The sequence below is a fragment of the Alnus glutinosa genome, chromosome 10 (assembly GCF_958979055.1).
Source record: "Alnus glutinosa chromosome 10, dhAlnGlut1.1, whole genome shotgun sequence".
Taxonomy (NCBI): domain Eukaryota; kingdom Viridiplantae; phylum Streptophyta; class Magnoliopsida; order Fagales; family Betulaceae; genus Alnus; species Alnus glutinosa.
In genome coordinates, this window is record NC_084895.1 from 13,584,774 (window position 1) to 13,606,929 (window position 22,156).

Consider the following 22,156-nt stretch of genomic DNA (forward strand, 5'->3'; position numbering starts at 1 on the left):
CCCCAAGGGACTACCTCACTGCTCCATTCTCTTCGTGCTGAATTTGCAATAAAGGACTTAAGCCCTCTTCACTTCTTCCTTGGTATGGAAGCCACCACGACCCTAGCTGGGCTTATTCTCTCACAATAATGCTACATACTCGATCTTTTTCACAAGAGCAACATGTCTGACACCAAACTGGTCAAGACTCCTATGTCCACCGCCCATGCTCTCTCACTCCTCTCTGGTGACCCCCTCACTGATCCAACTCCCTACCATAGCCTTGTTGGCTGCCCTACATTATCTGTCCCTCACTCGTCCTGATATCTTCTTTACTATCAACAAAGTCTCTCAATTCATGCATCAACCCACCTCCCACCATCTACAAGCAGTCAAACGTATTCTATGATACCTCAAGTCTACAATCTCTTATGGCTTACTCCTGCGCCGCTCCTCATCTCCCATCCTTGAAGCCTTCTCAGATGCCGACTAGGCCGGCTGTCCCGACAACAGAAAATATACTGGTGGTTTCTGTGTTTTTCTGGCCCTAATCTCATTTCATGGTCCTCCCGCAAATAACGGACAATTGCCCGCTCCAATACTGAATCAAAATATCGCACCTATGATACCACCGCTGCTAAACTCATTTGGCTTCAATCTATGCTTCGTGACCTTGGTGTTTATCTTCCCTTACCACCCACCCTATGATGTGACAACATTGGGGCCACCTACCTCTCTGCCAATCCCGCCTTCTATGCTCGTACCAAACACATAGAAATTGACTTCCATCGTTCGTGACAAAGTTGCCTCCAAAACTTTGGATGTCCGTTACGTTTCATCTACAACAAAGATAATTAACCTGGCTGACATCTTTATTAAACTCACTGCCTCACCTTACTTCTCCCTCATGCGCACCAAGCTCAACGTTGTGTGCCCTTTGTCTCACTTGCGGGGGCGTAATGAACCATAAACAATCTCACAGGAAAACCGCAATCCTACAAGTCAACATTCCATACAAGGTAACCAAATAAACACACAACGGCTAGCACTATCTCAAGAAGGAAATCAAATCAACTCAACGTCTAAGTCATCTACAAAAGGTAACCAAATCAACACCAAAGGCTAGCCTCATCAATTCTCGTCAGTTCTATATATTGCATGCATTATTTTCCCTTTTGTAAACATCAAATAGCTTGTATATATTAACCATCGATGGAATGACACAAATGTGCAAAACATTCTTCAATTTACCTTAGTCTTTACTCAGAATATCATCTGACTTAGACATCAGAGCTATCCCTAGCCGGCCCGTTCCGACAAGCTCTTTTGTATAACTTTTTCTCTTATTGCAGTGGACCGTTTGGATTGCAGGGAAGGATACCCCAAAAAGGAGGTCTAAGAATCGTCCCATAAACTGTTGTAACAAATCTCTTTTTTTTCTTTCTTTTTTGGTTTCTGTTGTGTTTTATACGTTGTGCACACTAGAATTCCCCCCCACCAATCATTTCTTTCGATAGCATTTAAGCTGTGGACTTGTGTGTTGATGATTGTTAAGTACATGCACTAGCATCGCTGAAAATGATGGCGCGCAGTGCCTTTGTGAATGCATTTCTAAGAAATGCAGGGCCATTTATTTGTTAACAGTGAGTCCAGTATGACATTTCAATATTTAGCAGTTTATAGTGACGAAACTATACTGTCCTTTTCTATCCCTACCCTAGATTTTATTGCACACAATGGTACGGTGTATATTTATTCACCTATATCTTAAAGAGAATAGGAGACAGATCGATGGTTGCTCGCCATCGACCACAGTACTCTTTGCCTTTTTCATGTTCTTTGTTGATGCTGAAGCCAGCATGATGTTGAATATCTAGAAGTCTATAATGACCCACTTGATTAATTAGACCATCCCCAATAATTTTGTTTCTTTCTTATATACTCATCTCCTTATAAATCCCCTATATTATAGCTTTTATTGCACAGATGCTATATTCATCCACCTTCATCGTGGACAGAGAAAAGAGAGAGATGTCGTCAGTTGACAAAGAAAATAGCGTTCTTGACCCTCCAAAACAGCTCGATGCTGGAGCTTTGTTTGTCCTCAAATCCAGAGGTAAATTTTCATCCTTTTTTTGTTATTATTATTATTTACCATGCATATATATTACGATCCCGACCACCTAGTACTTTCTACTTTCGTGTTAATTATATGTAGTTCTAAGTTCTGTCTGTTTCTAAGGGTGTGTGAATATGTGGTGATTAGGGTCGTGGTTGCACTGTGGGTATCATTTGACGACATCTATCGTGGCGCCGGCGCTTCTGAGTCTTCCCTTTGCGCTGGCCTTGCTAGGGTGGGTTGGGGGAGTTATTTGCCTTATCCTTGCAAGCTTGGTGACTTTCTATTCATATAATCTTCTATCTATGGTCTTGGACCACCATGAACAACTTGGTCACCGCCAACTTCGGTTTCGGGACATGGCTAAAGATATTTTAGGTGGGCGATTAATCGATCTCCTACCAACTTTTTTCCATGTTCAAGATATTTAATAAAACGAATTTTAAAAAAACAAAAAAGACCCTTAGATTAGACTTGATTTGAAAAAGATCCCATACCTCTGATGATATTTTACTTTTCCGGCCTTTTAAGCATTCTCTCTCTTCCAATTTTCATTTTTCTTTTTTTAAACGTCACAAAACTCCCCACAATGGCACAATTTTCACTCGATTTGAACTAATTTCTTAAAGTTCAAAAAACTCTTAATTTAAACCATCAAACTTCTAATTTTTTGCAATTTCTCCCATCCATTAGAGGTTTAGCATTAAATTAAACGATAAAGCTAGGGATGAAATGACTTTTATGCCCCCCACAAACTTTTATAAAATTTCAAAATTTACCATTAATTTCAAATTAAATATTTTTTACAAAGTACAAAAAAAAATTAAAAATTAAAAATTAAAATAAAATAAAATAAAATAAAAAAAGAAATAAATAAATATATATATATATATATATATATATATATATATGACCCCACCATGGGTCTGGTGACCCACGAGTCACCAAAAATTTATTTTTTATTATTAAATGAAAAAAAAAAATTGAGGGGATTTTGGTCATTTTCAAGGCATCTATTAGAATTTAACAAAAAATCCTAACGGATATAGAACATTGTAGAAAATATAGCATTTGAGAGTACACTTTTAAAAAAAATGCGATTTGAATTCAAATCGCAAGTAATTATGTGCTCTTTTAATAATGCATATTTTTAAAAGTTAAACTGCAATTTTACGAAACACTTAATAACGTTTTTAAAATCATGTTTTCCGATCACAATTTTAAATCGCACTTTCTGAAATCACAAACCCAAAATGACTTTTAAAATCATGCGTTTTTAAAAACACACCTCTTGCCTAATGCCTATGATTTGATAATACAGATTTTTCTATGTTTTCAAACTATAATTTTTTTAAAACGCACTCTCAAATTATACAAGTTAAACTGCAATTTAAAAAGACAAACTACAATTTAACAAACCCTTGACTCTATTTCTAAAAGTTATATTTTGTAAAATGATACGATTTGAAATAGCAAATCAGTCTTTTGCAATTGGTGGTTAACTGGTCGAGGTTATGTGAGTTGGCAGGACCTGCATGGGGCAAATATGTTGTTGGGCCTCTTCAATTTGGGATATGCTACGGCGCAGTTATTTCTGGTTGTCTTCTAGGTGGGCAGATCCTGAAGGTTTGTGTCTTTCTCCCATTAAACCCCTTTGAGACATCTCACATCTCAATCAAAATTAATCATAAACAGAGTTTTCGTTATTGGACCAAGCGATAGTTAATTGATTCTTCTTTTAAATCCCTTAATATGTATCTTGAATTAAATGTATCTAAGGATACAATTTGAAGGGAGCGGCTGACTTCCCATTAGAGCACAAGCAACAGATATTCAATAGTCTATTCTCTTAAGTAAAGGAAAAAAAAAAAAAAAATTTAAACAAAAAAAATTAGAAAAACCACTCACATCAGTTTCTCTATATTTTTCTTAAACCTTTGGGTACCTACAGTGCTACCCAATAGATTATTATAACCATGCCCCCAATGGGTAGATCAATCAATTGGGGACCACGTCTCATGAAGCGGAGGTCACTAATTCGAATCTGAATCTTCCATCCCCCTCTTGTGTGGACATGTCAAAAAAGAAAAGAAAAAATTATTATAACCCTAGGAAAACGAAGGCTCTCTCTCCTCTCACTTCTCCCCATTTCTTTTTCATCATCTTCTAGCAGCACCCCCAGGCCCCATCTCCCTCTCCCTCTCTCTCTCTCTCTCTCTCTCTCTCTTCTCTCTTCTTCTTCTTCTTCTTCTTCTTCATCATCATCATCTAGCAGCACCCCCATCTCCCTCTCCCCCTCACACCTCTCTGCCTCTCTCTCTCACGCTCTCTCCTCGATCTTCTACACACTGATAAAAGTTCACACTATTGGGAGTGAAGGTCAATAACAAAAGCACAGCAAAAATTATCTACTCCTCTTTATGCAAATTAAATAGTCAATCTAGCACCAAAATATCAACTCACCAAAAACAATGCAGAGAAATAAATCAAACAACCCACAAGCAAGACACCAAGATTTGTACGTGAAAAACCCTCCAATGTGAAGGGAAAAATCACAGGACCTAGTCCAATTAAAACTTTCACTATCAACAATAATGAGTTTATATACAAATGTCTTTTCTAGAACAATATTTAGAGGTTATCACCACATCAAGAATACATACATTCTTGGATAAAACATAAATTCATCACTTCAAGAGTGGATTCCAACAAGAACAAATAAAAGTCTCACCAAGTGGGGATGAACAACCAAACAACTGGAGAGGAAATCCAACAATCGACACCAGTCAATACGTAGCTCTTGTCGTCAGGAACAACATATTGAAATTTCATCAAAATCGGACCATAAACTATCCTCTAATCTCTGACGGAAATGGCTAGGTAGAAAACTCTATTTTTCTCCTTCTTCTCTCACTGTTTGCTCGAAGCTCTCCTCAAAATTGATTTTTTTTTTTTTTTTCTTTGTCTCTGGCTTGAAAAACTGCAAGCCCTTCTTTTCTTTTTCTTGATCGCAAGACAAGAGAGTCACGCACTATGCGGGACTTCTCTTTGCTTCAAAACAGATGGATGTTACCTTTTGTTTTTCAACACACATGGATTGGTCCCCACATAGGAGGTACCACCCAACAAATCTCCCCCTCCTGACTAGGTGGGGGGTTCCACCAAGTCCGCTTTCCTTCTGCAAGTTTCAAGTTTTTGCATAGGCAACGTTTTGATAATCATATCTAAACCATTATCATCAATATGGATTTTTTTTCAATCTGCAACAATTTCTCATCCAGTGCATCATGAATCCAATGATACCTAACATCAATATGTTTGGATCTTGAGTGGAAAGTTGAATTCTTACTGAGATGGATGGCACTCTGACTGTCACAGTGAAGCAAATACCTCTCTTGTTGTAGACCTAGTTCTTGTAAGAATTTTTTTCATCCATAACAATTCTTTGGCAGCTTCTGTGATAGCAATGTACTCAGCCTCTGTAGTAGACAAAGTAACACATTTCTACAATCTGGATTGCCATGACACTGCTCCCCCTAAATAAGTAATTAGGGACCCTGAATTAGACTTTCTGGAATCAATATCACCGACCATATATGCATCTGTAAACCCATCAAGCACTTGTTTACCGTTACCGAAGCACAAACATACCATCGAAGTACATCTGAAATACCTGAGAATCCATTTCACAGTTGCCCAATGTTCTTTGCCGGGATTAGAAAGGAACCGACTAACAACTCCAACAGCATGAGCGATATCAGGCCTCGTGCACACCATGACATACATCAAGCTACCCACAGCTGAAGCATAAGGCACTTTCTTCATTTCATCATTTTCTTTCTCACTTGTAGGACTTTGCTTTGAACTTAGCTTCAAATGACCTGCAAATGGAGAGCTCACCGGTTTTACCTTGCTCACGTTGAACCTGTCCAATACCTTCTCAATATAACTCTATTGTGATAGCCACAATCTTGTATTTTTTCTGTCACGAGAGATCTTCATACCAAGAATCTGTCTTGAGGGTCCCAAGTCCTTCATAGCAAAAGACTTACTCAACTCCTCCTTCAATCAGTCAATTTTGCTAGTGTCACGACCAACTATCAATATGTCGTCCGCTTATAGCAAGAGAAAAATAAATTCTCTATCTAAAAACTTCTTCACAAATACACAATGATCAGAAGTAGTTCTGTCATACCCGTGCTCGACCATAAAGGAATCAAATTTCTTGTACCACTGACTTAGTGCTTGCTTGAGTCCGTACAAGCTCTTTTTCAACTGACACACTAGATGTTCCTTATCTACCATATATATTTCCTCATCCAAGTCACCATGAAGGAAAGCAGTCTTCACATCAAGCTGTTCAATCTCCAAATTCATAATGGCAGCTAGACCTAGAACAACTCTGATATAAAACATGTTCACCACGGGTAAAAAAATTTCTTCAAAGTCAATACCCTTCTTCTTACTAAACCCCTTCACAACCAATCGTGCCTTGTACCTTGGTTGTGATCTGTTTGGTTCAATCTTGCATCTTAACATCCATTTATTCTTGAGTGCTCTCTTGCCCTTAGGCAGTTTCACCAAGTCATCTGTGTGGTTCTCATGCAAGGATTTCATCTCTTCTTGAATGGCCTTTTGCCACTCATTTTTTTGGTCATGTAGCATAACCTTCTAATAACTTTCTGGCTCTTCCTCATTAGAAATAACACATACTCATAGACTGAATATCTTCTGGAAGGTTGGCGCTCTCTGGTAAATCTTCTCAACTGAATCCCAGTGGATGGCTCTGAGGAAGCATAGCTCTAGTTGCTCTTCTGACTCCACATTATCAACTGTGGGCTTACCATTTCTACCAACTATGTCAACATGTTCTTCTTGTACATCTCTCCTACGTTCATCATGTGTCACACAAGGAGGAACAATTGGACCCAAATCAACACATTCTTCATAGAGAAACTCTGGCTTTTTAGTCTGTTCCATGTCTTCAATGGTTTTATCTTCAAAGAAAACATCTTTGCTTCGTATGATTTTCTTAGTAACTGGATCCCAAAATCTTTAACCAAACTCCTCATGTCCATAATCCTGAAAGATACACTATTTAGCCTTGCTAGAAAGCTTGGACCGCTCATCTCTAGGAACATGAACAAATGCCCTGCAGCCAAACACTCTCAAGTGCTCAAAAGAAACAGCTTTCATTGTCCACACCCTTTGAGAAAAGTCACAATTCAAAGGAAATGACGGAGAAAGATTGATCAAGTCAACTGCGGTCTTCATTGCCTCACCCCAAAAGGATTTAGGCAACTTTGCATGAGAGAGCAAACATCTAATTCTTTCACAAATAGTTTTGTTCATTCTCTCTGCTACGCCATTATGCTACAGAGTCTTGGACACAGTTTTCTCAAGCCTGATGCCATGGCTTCTGTGGTACTCTTCAAACGGACCTCTGTATTCACCACCATTATCTGCTTGAACACATTTCAGCTGCCTCCCAGTTTCTATTTCAACCTTTATGTGAAAGACTTTGAACACATCCAACACTTGATCTTTAGTTTTCAAAGCAAAAACCCACACTTTTCTAGAGTGATCATCAATAAAGGTCACATAATAAAGTGCACCACCATGATTTTTAGTGTTCATAGTGTAGACATCAGTGTGAACTAAATCAAGAATATTAGTCTTTCTTGATGGAGGGGATTTATGAAATAAAAGTCTTTTTTGTTTTCCAATAAGACAATGAGTACAGGGCATTAGTGATGTACCTTTGATATTAGGTAGGAGTTGCTTCTTGGCAAGAACTTGAAGTTCCTTCTCACTCATGTGACCAAGCCTCTTGTGCCATAGCTCAGTGGAAGTTTCATTATCAACAACAATCACATCTCCCTTGACTAATCTTACTTCTGTCTTATAAAGAGTGTTAATCTTCTTCCCCCTGGCTAAAATAAGAGAACACTTGCAAAGTTTCTATTGTCCACCTCCAAGGTAATTATGGTAGCCATCATCATCAAGCTTCCCAATGGAAATCAAGCTGAAGCGCATTTCAGGAACATATCTGACATTTTTTAGAAGCAATTTGCACTAACTGCTGGTTTCTAACTGTATATCTCTCATGCCCAGAATTTCATATTTTGTTTCATTTCTCATCCTGACCCAACCAAAATTGTCACTGGTATAGGAAGAGAAGAAATCTTTATATGGCATAATATGAAAGGAAGCTATAGTATCAACTACCCACATAAACTCATGACATGCGAGTCTTCACAAACCACTAAATCATCACCAACAGATGCAACTGTTATAGTGTCTTTTTCTTCTTTTGGTTCTTCACCTTTTTCTTTCAACTATTCCCTTTTAAATTTTCTGCACTCTCTCTTCATATGCCCAAGCTTGCCACAACAAAAACATTTTATCTCCCTTTTTGACTTGGACTTTCCCCTTGACTTGTCACGACTATCATCACCACGAGGTTTTCTGCTTTTACTTCTCCCCCGTTTTTCTGTAACAAGTGCCTCTGTATGAGAAGAAATGCCATGCTCTTTTCTTCTTGCCTCTTCATTGAACATGTTGTCTTTTACTATAACCATAGTCATCACACCATTGGGATCGAAGCCGAATTGTTGAGTGACACTACCAAGGTTTCCTAACTATCTGGCAAAGGACTCAACATAAATAATGTTTGCACATCATCGTTTAGCACAAGTTTCATGGTAGACAATTCATTTAATAATCCAAAAATTACTCAAATGCTTCGTAACACTTTGTCCATCTTTAGACTTCAAATTCACAAGCCTTCTTATCATAAAAGCTTTGTTCTGAGCAGTCTTTCGCTCATAAAGACTCTCTAACTTCAACCAAAGTAAGTAAGCATCAACTTCTTTAGCTACCACCACCTAATATGTTCAACGGCTTTCCTATTTAATTTCTTCCAGTCATCATCGGTTTTGGCATCCAGTTTAACCCCATTCAAATCAATTGGCTCAAACTATTCTTTACAATACAAAAGATCCTCCATCGTAGTCTTCCAAATTGAATAATTGGAAGTTGTGAGTTTAACCATGCTATTAGATGACTCCTCCATTTAATTTACACAACAATTTCACAACCAAAGCTGTGATACCACTTTGTTGGGGGCAAAGGTCAATAACAAAAGCACAGCGAAAATTATCTATCTCTCTTTGTGCAAATTAAATAGTCAATCTAGCACCAAAATATCAACTCACCAAAAACAATGCAAAGAAATAAATCAAATAACCTACAAGCAAGACACCAAGATTTGTACGTGGAAAACCCTCCAGTGTGAAGGAAAAAACCACAGGACCTAGTCTAATTAAAACTTCCACTATCAACAATAATGGGCTTACAAATGTCTTCTCTAGAACAATATCTAGAGGTTATCACCACATCAAGAATACATACATTCTTGGATAAAACATAAATTCATCACTTCAAGAGTGGATTACAACAAGAACAAAGAAAGGTCTCACCAAGTGGGGATGAACAACCAAGCAACTGGAGAGGAAATCCAACGATCGACACCGGTCAATACGTAGCTCTCGTCGTCAGGAACAACATACTGAAATTTCATCAAGATCGGACCATAAACGATCCTTCAATCTCTGACGGAAATGGTTAGGTAGAAAACTCTATTTTTCTCCTCCTTCTCTCACTGCTTGCTCGAAGCTCTCCTCAAAACTGATTTTTTTTCTCTGTCTCTAGCTTGAAAAACTCAAGCCCTTCTTTTATTTTTCTTGGTCACAAGACAAGAGAGTCACGCACTATGCGTGACTTCTCTTTGCTGCAGAACAGAGGGCTGCTGCCCTCTGTTTTTCAGCACACGTGTTGGTCCCCACATAGGAGGGCCACCCAACACACACTCCCAAACTCCACAACTCCCCTTAAATTCCACTCGAAATCAACAAACAAAGAACACCATAACCTAGAAATCAATGGAGGAGAGAGAGAGAGAGAGAGAGAGAGAGAGAGAGAGAGAGAGAGAGAGAGAGAGAGACAGAGATAGAGACAGAGACAGAGACAGAGACAGAGAGATTGAGAGACAGAGACGAGAGAGAAAGAAGGTGGACAAGAGAGAAAGATTGAGAGAAAAGAAACATGTTTCTGGAATTTAATATATATATATATATATAGTTGGGTGTCTGATGCTATTGCTCTTAAAAGTCTCATATTTGCTCCCTTCTTTTATTTGATTTGTAAAGCGCAATCTGATAAAGATTTAATGGTAATTAAAGACAAAATTTTGTTTTAGTAACAGTTACTTAACATATGTTAATCTCAAATTAAATTTATTTTTGAAAAAAAAAAAAAAACTTCCATACTTTGTAGAAAGAACTCAGACAAGGAGCTCACTAAGAAAAGCAAAATGGGTGACAAAAACAAAAATATGCAGAGCAAGGTATCTTAAGCGAATCAAGCTTGATCACTTTATGACTCTTACATTGAATCATATGAACATTTTTTCCTCACTTATCACTTTGCTAGAGTGGTTTTGAGGATGTCTCCGTAGCCTTTAGATACTTTGAGCTTTTCTACTTGTTCTATCTCTGGACTAAAGGAGAGTGAAAATGGGTTATCCGCAACACTTTATAGGCCTGCCATTCGAGTTCAAATGCTGAAATGTATAATTTTCAATTGCATGTAGGAAGCATCGAATAAAACATTTTCGATCATTAGTTAGCATTGTGTCAACATCGATTGATCGATGCTCTAGATTGATAGTTCGTCCACTACTAAATCTCACTATAGTCCTAAAAAAAATCACATTCTCTCTCATTTAGTTACTTAGAAACAACTCTAACATGCTTAGACAATAGTTACAGCACACTTAACTCCAATTAAAGAGTGGGGTGTTACACACCATGAGCTTCTGAGAGTTAGAAATTACTCAGAGGTTGTTGCTTGTGTTGATTCCATAAGGGAGTATTGGTCTTTCGCGATGATTCCTTTGGACAGCCACTCTAGAAACCCTGACGGGTTTGGGTCGAAAATGAGGGGGCTGTACAATTTGTTGTAAGGGTTTCTGATAGGATGAGGGGAGCTCCTTTGGTTATGACATAGAAATCCGCAATTGTAACAATAATCTCCAAGCATTTTTTATGCAAGGCGATTTCACCTGTTTTTATTAGACCGTTTTACTGAAAATAAAAAATAAAAAAAAAAAAAAAAAAAAAATCGTATCTTATGATTTCAATATCAGATGGAGACAAACTTGGTGTCATTGAAAATCTTATTCAGATGGCTACAATTTTATATTTCGCAAAACTTTTGTAATTCCAACATTAAGTAGGTGAAAGTGGTCTGTCTATTTTTTTGTTTCCCACACAGTATTTTTATTTTATTTATTATTATTATTATTATTATTATTATTATTATTATTATTTAGGGTTTTGAATTTAGGCTCTATATAAGCCTAATAAGATGGTCTGAATCGTCAGACTATGCCTTTTTTATCAATTTATCAATAAGAAATAATCAGAAGTTGAGTTTTCTCCTATTTTGCCTCAAATCCTTGATTAATTCTTAGTTTTGGGAAGAGTTGTAATTCTTATGTTGTTTGTCTTTACGATCCACTACATCGCACTGCATCAATTTATATCAGAGGCCAACAAATTTTCTGCCATGGCGCGAAGAGGATGCGACGGAGGAAACATATATGCAAGCCTTGGTATTGTGCAAAAGCGCAAAAAAACAACACACAAGGAGCGACTGACGGCATGGGAGCAATGCATGGAGGAGCAGTTGGGATCAATTTTGTGATCAGCTTGGTGATTTGATCGGATTAGAGATCGAATTGGCACACAAGTTGGACCACTAACCGAACAATTTGCTGCCATGGGTCGTGCTTGTGGTTGTCACCGTCAACCAAATCCGCATCTCGTGGACAAGGATGACAAGTTTACCATTAATGAGGTGCGATTTCAATGGAGAAAGGTACAGTTTGATGCGCGGAGCCCGCATCGCACTGCCTTGACTGTTGTTTGCCAGCCTCAAATCCATCTTGTTTGGAGGAGAAATATGATTTTGTTGACAAAATGTTCTAAAAAGATGAGTTTGTCAATGAGGAGTTCCAACATAACGCAGATGTTGAAAATCCTTCACAATGATTCGTGAATTTGAATTTTCACCAACTTATAATACCAATGTCGATGATGAAGATCTTGTAGTAAGTTCTTTGTCATATGATCAAGAGGATCAATTGGATGAGCTAAGTCTTCCAGGTAACACAAAAAATTTTGTTGATGAGAATGATATATATCATGTGTCTGACAAAAGCCCCAAGAGTTAAGTATGTGATTTGGGTGTTGAAGAAGTTAGTTTTGTGGATTTTTTGGAATTGACAATATTTTATCAAATTCTCCTCATTATGGTTTTTATGATCTTTATACGGTGAAGGAGAGTTTTATTTTTAAACGGGAAGAAATAGTTGATCCATTTTGGGAGATTTCTATGGCGCACGAATGGCAGAAGGTTAGTGAAGAATGAATTATCTCAATATGGAGTGAAGAGTTTTCAACTTGTTATTCGAAGTCTTGTAGTGATTAGTTGTGTGATATTTCTTTTTAGGCATCAAGTTGTGTTGCTCTTGAGGAGAATGGGATGGAAGGGTTAATTGGTCATCCAAAGGATCGAGACAAAAATCATCGGAATTTAAGGACAAATTTTCTCCAACCTGAAGAGAATGATGGATGGCGGTTTTTTACTTGTTTTTATCACTCGTTTTACTTAAAATAATTATATCTTGTGATTCCGACATCATATGGAGACAAACTTTGTGCCGTTGAAAAGCTTATTCAGAGGGCTAAAATTTTGTACTTCACAGAAATTTTGTGATTGCAACGTTTACAGTTAAGTGAAAGTTGTCCGTGTGTATTCTGTTTACCATAAGTGTTATTATTATTATTATTTAGAGTTTTGAATTTAGGCTCTATATAAGTTTAACAAGATGGCCTTAGCCGTCAAGCTATATTTTTTTTTATCAGTTTCTTAATAAAAAATACTCAAAAATTGAGTTTTCTCTTATTTTACCTCAAATCATTGATTGGTTCTTAGTTTTAGGAAGAGTTATAATTCTTAGTGTTTACATCCACTAGGCCGCGTTGCATCACTTTCATATCACCAAAACCGCATTCAGCCTTTCTCTACTTGGGAAGAATTTAAATTAACCTGGTGTTAATGGCTTGGATATGTTTATTTCGACATGGATACGTAGGTATTTGCTGTAGACCAAGCCTTCTTGTTTGAAATCGTCTATTCCTAGCAACTTTCCAAGGCTTGTGCTTATTTTCTTTTTTTCACTCCAGTAACACTAGTGGATACAACCTTTCCCAAAGAGGGAAAAAAACACCTCCAACCTGCGATACACAGCAAGAACAACAAACTAAAGCAAACCTGTTAGACACAGGACAAACACGTACACCCAATTGAGAAACAAACAACCTGCTAAATACAGCAGAAACAAAACACAGGACTGCAAAGGCTCAACAATAGGAACCTACATTACAACAAATTATGCATATTCCAACTTTGCACAAGCTTGCAATTCTGAGTAGTCCTTTTGACAGCACCTTTAGCCACTACCCTCGATCTAACCTCCCACTTAATTTGAGCCACAATAGTTTTCTCTGTCCTGGGAATATTACACCATGCATCAAATCATTGCGTTGCCTCCATAGATAATAAACAGTGGCTCCAAAACAAAGCTTGCACAGACCGGAATGAAGACTTTTCTCTTTCAAAGCATTAGTACTCCAGACTGCAACATCTTCCCACTCCACCTTCGGATTAGGAATCAAGTAAGAGGCCATCAATTCTTTCCAAATTCTACTACTAAAGCTACATTGGAAAAACAGATGTTCTCTGCTTTCTTGTCTTCCATGGCAGAAAGGCATAAGCTATTACCACCATAACCCCATTTACACATCCTTTCCTTGGTTAGAAGAGCATCTCTAAAATTTAACCATAGAACGAAAGCGTGCCTTGGAATGGCCAAAGAAAACTAGACCGCTTTCCACCAAGACACAATAGGCTCCCTATCCATTAAAATATCCCAAGTTTCGGAACAAGAATAGGCACCATTCCTGAAGTCCACAAAGGCACATCAGCAACTCCAAGCTCCACCTCCGAAAGCCTACTATGGATTGCCACAATACAAGGCCAAAACCTGTCCCCATTCCGAATAATGGAGGAGACCTTAGCTTCTACATAACTGCCAGCATCATAAACAGCCCTGAAATCAAACTTTTCAAGCAAACAGCCATCAGGATGCCAAATGTCATATCATAAGAAGGTCCTGCACCCATCTCCAACCTTGATCCAAATAAACCTCTTAGCCACCTCCCTAAGCATTAGAATCTTCCTCCAACTCCAAGAGCAAGGATGAGGGATAGAGACTTGCCAAAAGCTTCTACCCTTCAGCCAATTCACTTCCACCCAAGCCACCCAAAGAGAATCTGCTTGAGCAAAAAGGTTCCAAATATATATGGTTCAGCATAGCAGCCTGATTCCATACTTCCAATCTTTTAAGCCCTAACCCTCCTTCCTGTTTTGGAACACAAACTTTCTCCCAAGCTACTTTAGCCTTTGCCTTAGAGTCTTGACCACACCACAAGAATCTGTTTAATTTTTGACATTGTAGGATGTCATCTGCTTTGTCAAGCTCAGCATCATCTAGAGCACCGAGTCCTAAGGTTAAAACTAAATTTTTATCTCACAATGCAACTATCTAACACTGTTGATGTGAAAGTCTCAACCAACTTTTGGAATAATTATTCCTTGTTAAAAAATAAAAAATAAATATTCAAATATTCGTTGTCACATCATCATTGTAAGATAATTATGGAATAAAAATATAACATATCTAGCACTACTACATGTATAGGGTTGAAGAAGATTAATATTTTATTTTATTCTATCTAGGATTCAGTTGCCTAAATGAGATAAACTAGGACGTATAGAAACCAAAAAGGGCCCAAAACGAGAGTAATGCTAAAAGTCACTCTTTTGTTATTCTTGTATCTCTTAAAAAATGATGTGACTTTTAAAATTACTATTGAGCATGTGATTCATGATCATTATTGAATTTCGATCAAATTGTGATTTTAAAAGTAACATTATTCTTAGAGAGATACAAAAAAGACATAAGATTGAGTGACTTCTAAAATTACTCAAACAAATCTACTCATGACATGACGAAGCCGATCGAAATCTAAATTTTTGTGTTACTAATTAGAGTTAATTTTTTTTTTTTTTCTTTTTGGCAGTTCATTTATTTGCTCTCAAACCCAAAAGGGACGATGAAGCTTTACGAGTTCATTGCAATCTTTGGAGTCCTAATGCTGTCCTTAGCCCAAATTCCATCCTTCCACTCCCTCAGGCATATAAATCTCGTCTCTCTTACCCTTTCTCTTGCTTACAGCGCTTGCGTCACAGCCGGTTCAATATATGTAGGTAAGACTTCAAAGAGAATTACATGAAAATTAAATCATTTCTTTGTGTGTATATATATATATACAAACACTTGTTTGACAGGACATTCCAAGAACGCTCCTACTAAGGACTACTCCGTAAATGGCTCTGGAGAAAATCGTGTTTTTGGTGCTGCCAACGCTCTTTCAATCATTGCCACCACATATGCCTGTGGAATTGTCCCCGAAATACAGGTATAGTTGAGCCACTGCATTCATTTGTTGCTAAGAAAATTTGTTGAAAAAGAAAACCAGAAAAAAAAAAAAAAAAAAAAAAAAAAAAAAAAAAAATGGGAATCCTATTTTAAATTCCAAATTTTGGTTATTGTGATTTGATTGACATCTAACTTTGGCTTCGTTAATTTGTGCTGGAAAAAAAAAAAAATAACAAAAAATATACTTTAACATCTTAAACTATCGTCACATTTTTATTTATGCCTCCAAACTTTAAAAAGTGATACCGGGACCTCCCGAACTTCCACCGCATGTTATATTAAATACTTTTGCATTTTTCTCCCCAGAATACCCTTAAAGTTATTAAAAAAAAAAATTAACCATTTGAAAATTACCCTCTTTGGTATTTTGATCAGTTTTTCCCCTTTTTTTTGTTTATTTTTAATAATTATAATTTTTAATCATTTAATCAATACTTTAACACTTCCCTCATGTGTCAAGGTTCAAACTCCAAACATTTGACTGTAATACCATGTTAAATCACTACTTATTCTAAAAGTTTAAGTTGATTGGAATAAATAACTTTAATCATTAATTTAATCAATATTTTAACCCAATGGGCTAAATTTTTCTTTTTTTTTAAAAAAAGTTTAAATTCTAAACGAGTCAATGCTATATATATATTGGTTATATGTTGGGAAGAGAACAAAAATGCCTTCGATTTTTTCCATTTGCAGGCAACCATAGCAGCTCCAGTCAAGGGCAAGATGTTCAAAGGTTTATGCATCTGCTACGCTGTTATAGTCACGACTTTTTTCAGCGTCGGAATATCCGGGTACTGGGCATTTGGCAATCAGGCTAAGGGGACAGTTCTTGCAAATTTCATGGGCAATGATATGCCTTTGCTGCCAACTTGGTTTCTCTTGATCACCAATGTTTTCACCCTTCTGCAAATCTCAGCAGTCTCGGTGGTAAGTCCAACTCACAACTATATATTTAGCCTCACAATTCCTGAAGATTTTTGGCTGTTAGAATACCACTACAGAGCAAGCATTTTCGATTTTGAATATCGCTAAAACAAGATTTCACAATAATATTGAAGATAACTTTCTTACAAATTATTAACTATTTACATTGAGAAAAAAAGTTGAAAAGATTAGTAGAGAAATGTTTATATATAGATGATTTATATTCTTCAAAAAAATTTTGGGTCCCACTGTAATAGAAAATTTATGAATCTTTTCTGGGATTTTAATATATAGGTCCCACTATATATATATATAGTGCACTTTGATAAGATATACGTATATATACTCCTATTTAGTTTTAAGAAAAAGAGCATATTTAGTCTCTATGTTTTCATTTGATTTAATCCCAAAGTGAGCTCACAAAGAAAAAAGCATCTAGATTTAGTCCAAAGGGACGTAGCAGAAGACTTGGTAACAACAATATTTAAAAGCGTCTGCATCTTCTAATTAAAAGATAAAACAAGCCATAAGGATTAAAGAACAATAAACTACGCATAGTATTTGAGAAATTCTCAACTTTGATTAATAATTCAATGTGTTTTTGATAACATTGCAAACTCACCTATAAATAGTAGAGAAATACTTGTAGAAAAAAGTAAATGTATTCCTAATAGTAAAAGTAAACCTAATCATAGTAAGAAAATAAAATACTTGTAGAGAAAGTAAATCCTAATTAACAAAAAAAAAATATGAAAGTCAATAAAAATTAATTATGCAAAATTTAGGGACTAGATATGTTTGACTAGCAAACCGTTAAATTTGACTGTAAAGTAATAGAACGACCTATTTTAAATCTAAGCAAAACATAATTAAAGACCTTATTTTTAAAAAATTAGAAACTCAATGACTAAATTCAAATCAAATAAAAAACTTAAAAGGAACTAAATATGATTTTTTTTTTTTTTCCTTAGTTTTAAAACAATATTAATATGTAAAGAATCTTGTCTGAAAATTTTCTTTCATATAATATTTAAACTTGATGAATAGATTGCATTCATTATATATGCTGCAGGTTTACTTGCAACCAACAAACGAAGTATTTGAGAAGCTGTTTGCAGACCCGAAAAAGGATCAATTTTCCATTCGTAACGTTGTGCCGAGATTGATTTTCCGGTCGATGTCAGTGATTGTAGGTACAACATTTGCTGCAATGCTGCCTTTCTTTGGAGATATAATGGCACTTTTGGGGGCATTTGGATGCATTCCTCTAGATTTTATTTTCCCAATGGTTTTCTACAACGTGACTTTCAAGCCCTCAAAGCGTGGCCTGGTTTTCTGGGGGAACACATTGATAGCAGTAGCTTCCACAGTGTTGTCCATGGTGGGTGCAGTGGCATCTGTTCGACAAATAGTTCTTGATGCCAAAACATATCGTTTGTTTGCTAACATATGAAAATATTATATATATATATATATATATATGACTATTAATTAGCTGTGAAAATGTTTGGAGAACTTTTTTTATTATTATTAGTTTGGATAATTAAATGTTTGAAGAAGTACTGCAAGAGATATATATGTATATATATACTTGAAGAACTCTATTGTAAAATATATCCTAGCTACTTGTTCATGGCCATTCATATCTGCCTTTCATTTCCCTTGGGTGTACGTTGTTGAATATCTTCTCATCGGATATGGCACTTGGTTTCAGATTCATTCCAGGCTCAACCATGATTTCAGATTGTTTCCAACCTCTATTTTGCCTAGCTATTAGTGTTTTGGATTTTAAAAAGAAATTTTGAAAAGCTAGAAGTTGAAAAGTGTTCAAATTGAATAGTATTATATGTGGATCCACAAAAGAAAATTTGTTTGATAAACTGAAAAGTGTTTTTAAAATGCAAAAAATCGGATAAATGTTTTAAAACACAAAACAAACAAAATAAAAAATTTAGGAGTGAACACATTGTCAAACCATATGTTTTGTTAGGGGTGGTCGTTGTTGAGGAGGGTTGTACGACCACTCTCTTTCTTCCACTGAGTGGCCACCTTATCTCTTCTATTAGGAGTAAAAATGAGGTGGCTTTTAAAATAACTATTGGGTTTGTGGTTGATCAAATGGTAATTTTAAAAGCCGCATTATTTTTAGAAGAACACAAAAATGATATAGGTATGACATCTAAAATTACTCGGTATATAGACCGTTTAGTTTATACATATGGTGGATTTTGTTTAGAGTGGTTTGGACAAAGATGACTTTGAAGTGAAGGGGTGGTAATAAATCCTTTGATCCACGGAGGAGAGTTTTGCCATCCGAGCCAACTTGTACGGAAAGCAATGAAATCCCATACTTATTACAAAGATGCCCAAATAAAACTGCAAGAGAAACGATAAGAAAGCATTACGATGATTTCGGACCAAGGTCTTCTCTAGTTGAGAGGAGAACGAGTAATTCTATAAGCACATTATGTGTCCATCAAAAGATAAGGTGTTTTTTTCAATTGGGCGTGTAATTGATCAAATGATGATTTTGATCAAATGGTAATTTTAAAAGTCACTTTATTTTTTAATGAACACTTGATAGACTCTTAATGTACATATAGAATTATTCAAGAGGAACTGGAGAGGAGCCGATCATCTATATACATAGACATTTTTGTAATTTCACATTATGTAAAATTACAAAAATGCCCATGTGTATAAAGGACCCAATTAGAGAGGATCTTGATGCGCCACCGGTGGAAAGCGCCTTCATGGGGGATTTGTGAAGGCAAATTGGGACGCTGCAATAGATAAAGTAAAAAAGAAAGACAGGCATAGGTGTGATTGTGTGGGATCCTATGGATAAGGTGTTTATTACTGATCCGGTTGTCGCAGAATCCATGGCAAAGTTTAGGGCTGCAGTTTTCGCCAAAGAGTTGAGGTAGCAAAAGATGGAATTGGAAAGAGATGCTTTACAGATAGTGCCAATAAAAATTTGTGTCATTTTGGCCAATTAATAGACGATGTCAAAATAGTGATGAACTCTTTACAACAGCAGAAGATGTCTAATGTAAAAAAGAAGTGAATGGTGTTGTTCATTAGACTAGCAGAAATGCACTTGTCTCATGGATGAAGTGATTAATGACATTGTAATAGCTAAACGTTTGGTTCAAGTTTTTTCTCACAATCAATTCATTACTGTCGTTCAAAAAAAAAAAAAAAAATCGTACTTTATCCCTGAAAACTTTAAATTCATATGGAGTTGTGGACCAAACCCGAATCATAAGCGACAAAAACCCTGGATTTTTGTTAAGAATACACCCCAAGGCCCAAACCTATCATCTAATCTAATCCAGCCCGATCCAACCCTTTAACACAATTTGACCCGTATCCAACTTTCGATCCGACCCGGTCCATACTACCCAATGAAAAAGCCTCACAAGTCACATTTCTCACGTTCCATCCGCCATTGATTTTGATTAAGCCGCAAACAACATTGAATGATTTTGAATCATTCCACAATCTGTGTATATGCGAAGCTTTTAGTCTTTTATGGGACTATTTAAAAAAAAAAGAAAAAAAAAAAAGTCTTTCATGTGACTAATTATCCATTGAGTAATGATAGGAAGTAAGTTTTTATCTTATAATTATCTTATAATATTGATGGGTTAATTTCAACTAACTTTTATTTTCAATATGCCATTACACCGAATTTATTCATCAAATTTTGTAGGTTGTAATGTAAATTGTTAGGCCGAGCCACGATACTTCTGCGTTCTTATTCCAAACTATTTATACATGTCAATACGTGACCGAAGAGTATTAAAAAAAAATAAAAAGATTAAAGACTAACATGGTTTCAATCACATACGAACATTGTTAACAAATTATAAGAAAAAAAATTATAAAAGAGTTATAGAGATAATATTACTCGTTTGCTATTGTTTCTTAGAATGTGTTTTTTGTTTTTTTGTTGAGATGTGATATAAATGTGAAAATAACTTCTAATATTGAGTTGTTTGTTTGGTATTTGACTTAGGTGTTGTAAAACAAACTAAAGCATATGTATTATAATTTTTTCAACGGTCCAAATTTATCTTTATATGAACCGTTAAAAAAATCACAGCATATGTTATATTAGTTTTTTTTTTTACTGCATTTAAACCAAATCTGTTTGTTAATATTTTTACTTTTTTGCCAAAAAGTAAAAAATAGTCCCAAAAAGCATTATATGATCCCATTAATTTTCACAGCTATTTGCGATATCCGTATCCTCATTTGCAAAATGCAAATATCACTTTTAGATATCCACATCTGCATCATTTTTTACTATTCGCATCCACGCGGTTATTGCAGTTATTAAGTGCACTTATTATCTAATATCCGAAAATAGGAAATGAGCCTATTTTAAAAGCATTTAAAAATAATTTTGACCGAATTTTAGTCTTTTGGGCTTATTTCGAAAATATAATGCAACACAAAAAATATGTAAAATCGAGAAAAAAAAAATGGGTTGATATGGATACGACCTTAAAATATTCATGATAACCAGTGCTCACAAAAAATACCCTTATATTTTTTTTATGCATGATTCAATGAGTATAACAATCAAGCTAGCAAACATTAAAAAATAAAAAATAAATAAACGTAAATTACAAATCCAACATTTAAAAAAAAAAAAAAAAATTTACACATTTATAAGTGATATATATATATATATATATATAGTATGCGGATGTGGTTATTATCCGCATATATATATTCTAAAATCGCTATCCGCAATAGTAATTTTTGATATCAGTATGAATGGGCCGTTAATATATGCTCGTAAGTACACCCATTCCAGTTTCTATGATATGTACTTGTATATGGACGTGGGCCCTTTTCTTAATTAAAAATAAATAAATAAAAAGTGAAGCAAGTTTGAGTATTAGATGAGCCACAATTATGAGTATCATAATTAATACTAAAAAAGACTATTACATGTGGATTAGTAATGATGACACGTTAAAAAGCGAGCACCACCACAAGCTTGCCTCTCCCATGCTGGTTGGAGAATGGAGAGTGGAGACTTGTTTATACTGGGTGGCATCCAAGATATGATTATTTACAGTGGAAGCCAGTAACTATGACCAAAAAGCTTCCCTTCTCCATCATTGCAATTAAACAACATCAAACTCATTACATTTTTTCATCCAACCTAACTTTTTTCTTTTTCTTTTTTTATCTCTTCAACACGGGAAAACGGGAAGGAAAAGATGCCAACAAAAGCAGAAAAAGAAAAAATAAATAAAGATGCACAACCCAACAGCAACCCCAAAACAACCACAGCATTCGAGAAAAAAAAATCTATAAACTATTAGAATTTGGAAGAGCCAAAGTATGAATAGAGGTTAAATTTATTATTTTTAAGTATGGGTGCAAGCCTAAATTTGAGCCTAAAAATACATATATATTTA

At 35.7% G+C, this 22,156-nt stretch overlaps 1 protein-coding gene across 1 annotated transcript; it reads left to right on the forward strand.

The window, feature by feature from the left end:
* The first annotated feature begins 1,790 nt into the window (after positions 1 to 1,790).
* On the forward strand, positions 1,791 to 18,354 carry LOC133880266 (GABA transporter 1-like). The gene is made up of 7 exons (XM_062319182.1): positions 1,791 to 2,095; positions 2,246 to 2,476; positions 3,627 to 3,724; positions 15,370 to 15,556; positions 15,638 to 15,768; positions 16,485 to 16,718; positions 17,788 to 18,354. The coding sequence occupies exons 1-7, from the start codon at positions 1,966 to 1,968 to the stop codon at positions 18,166 to 18,168; spliced, it is 1,392 nt and encodes a 463-aa protein (XP_062175166.1). The 5' UTR covers positions 1,791 to 1,965; the 3' UTR covers positions 18,169 to 18,354.
* The last annotated feature ends 3,802 nt before the right edge of the window (positions 18,355 to 22,156 follow it).

Coding starts and splice junctions, on each gene's coding strand:
- LOC133880266 (XM_062319182.1), top strand. CDS start 1,966: ATGCTATATTCATCCACCTTCATCGTGGACAGAGAAAAGAGAGAGATG. Junction 3,725..15,369: donor TAGGTGGGCAGATCCTGAAG/GTTTGTGTCTTT, acceptor TCTTTTTGGCAG/TTCATTTATTTGCTCTCAAA. Junction 15,557..15,637: donor AGCCGGTTCAATATATGTAG/GTAAGACTTCAA, acceptor CTTGTTTGACAG/GACATTCCAAGAACGCTCCT.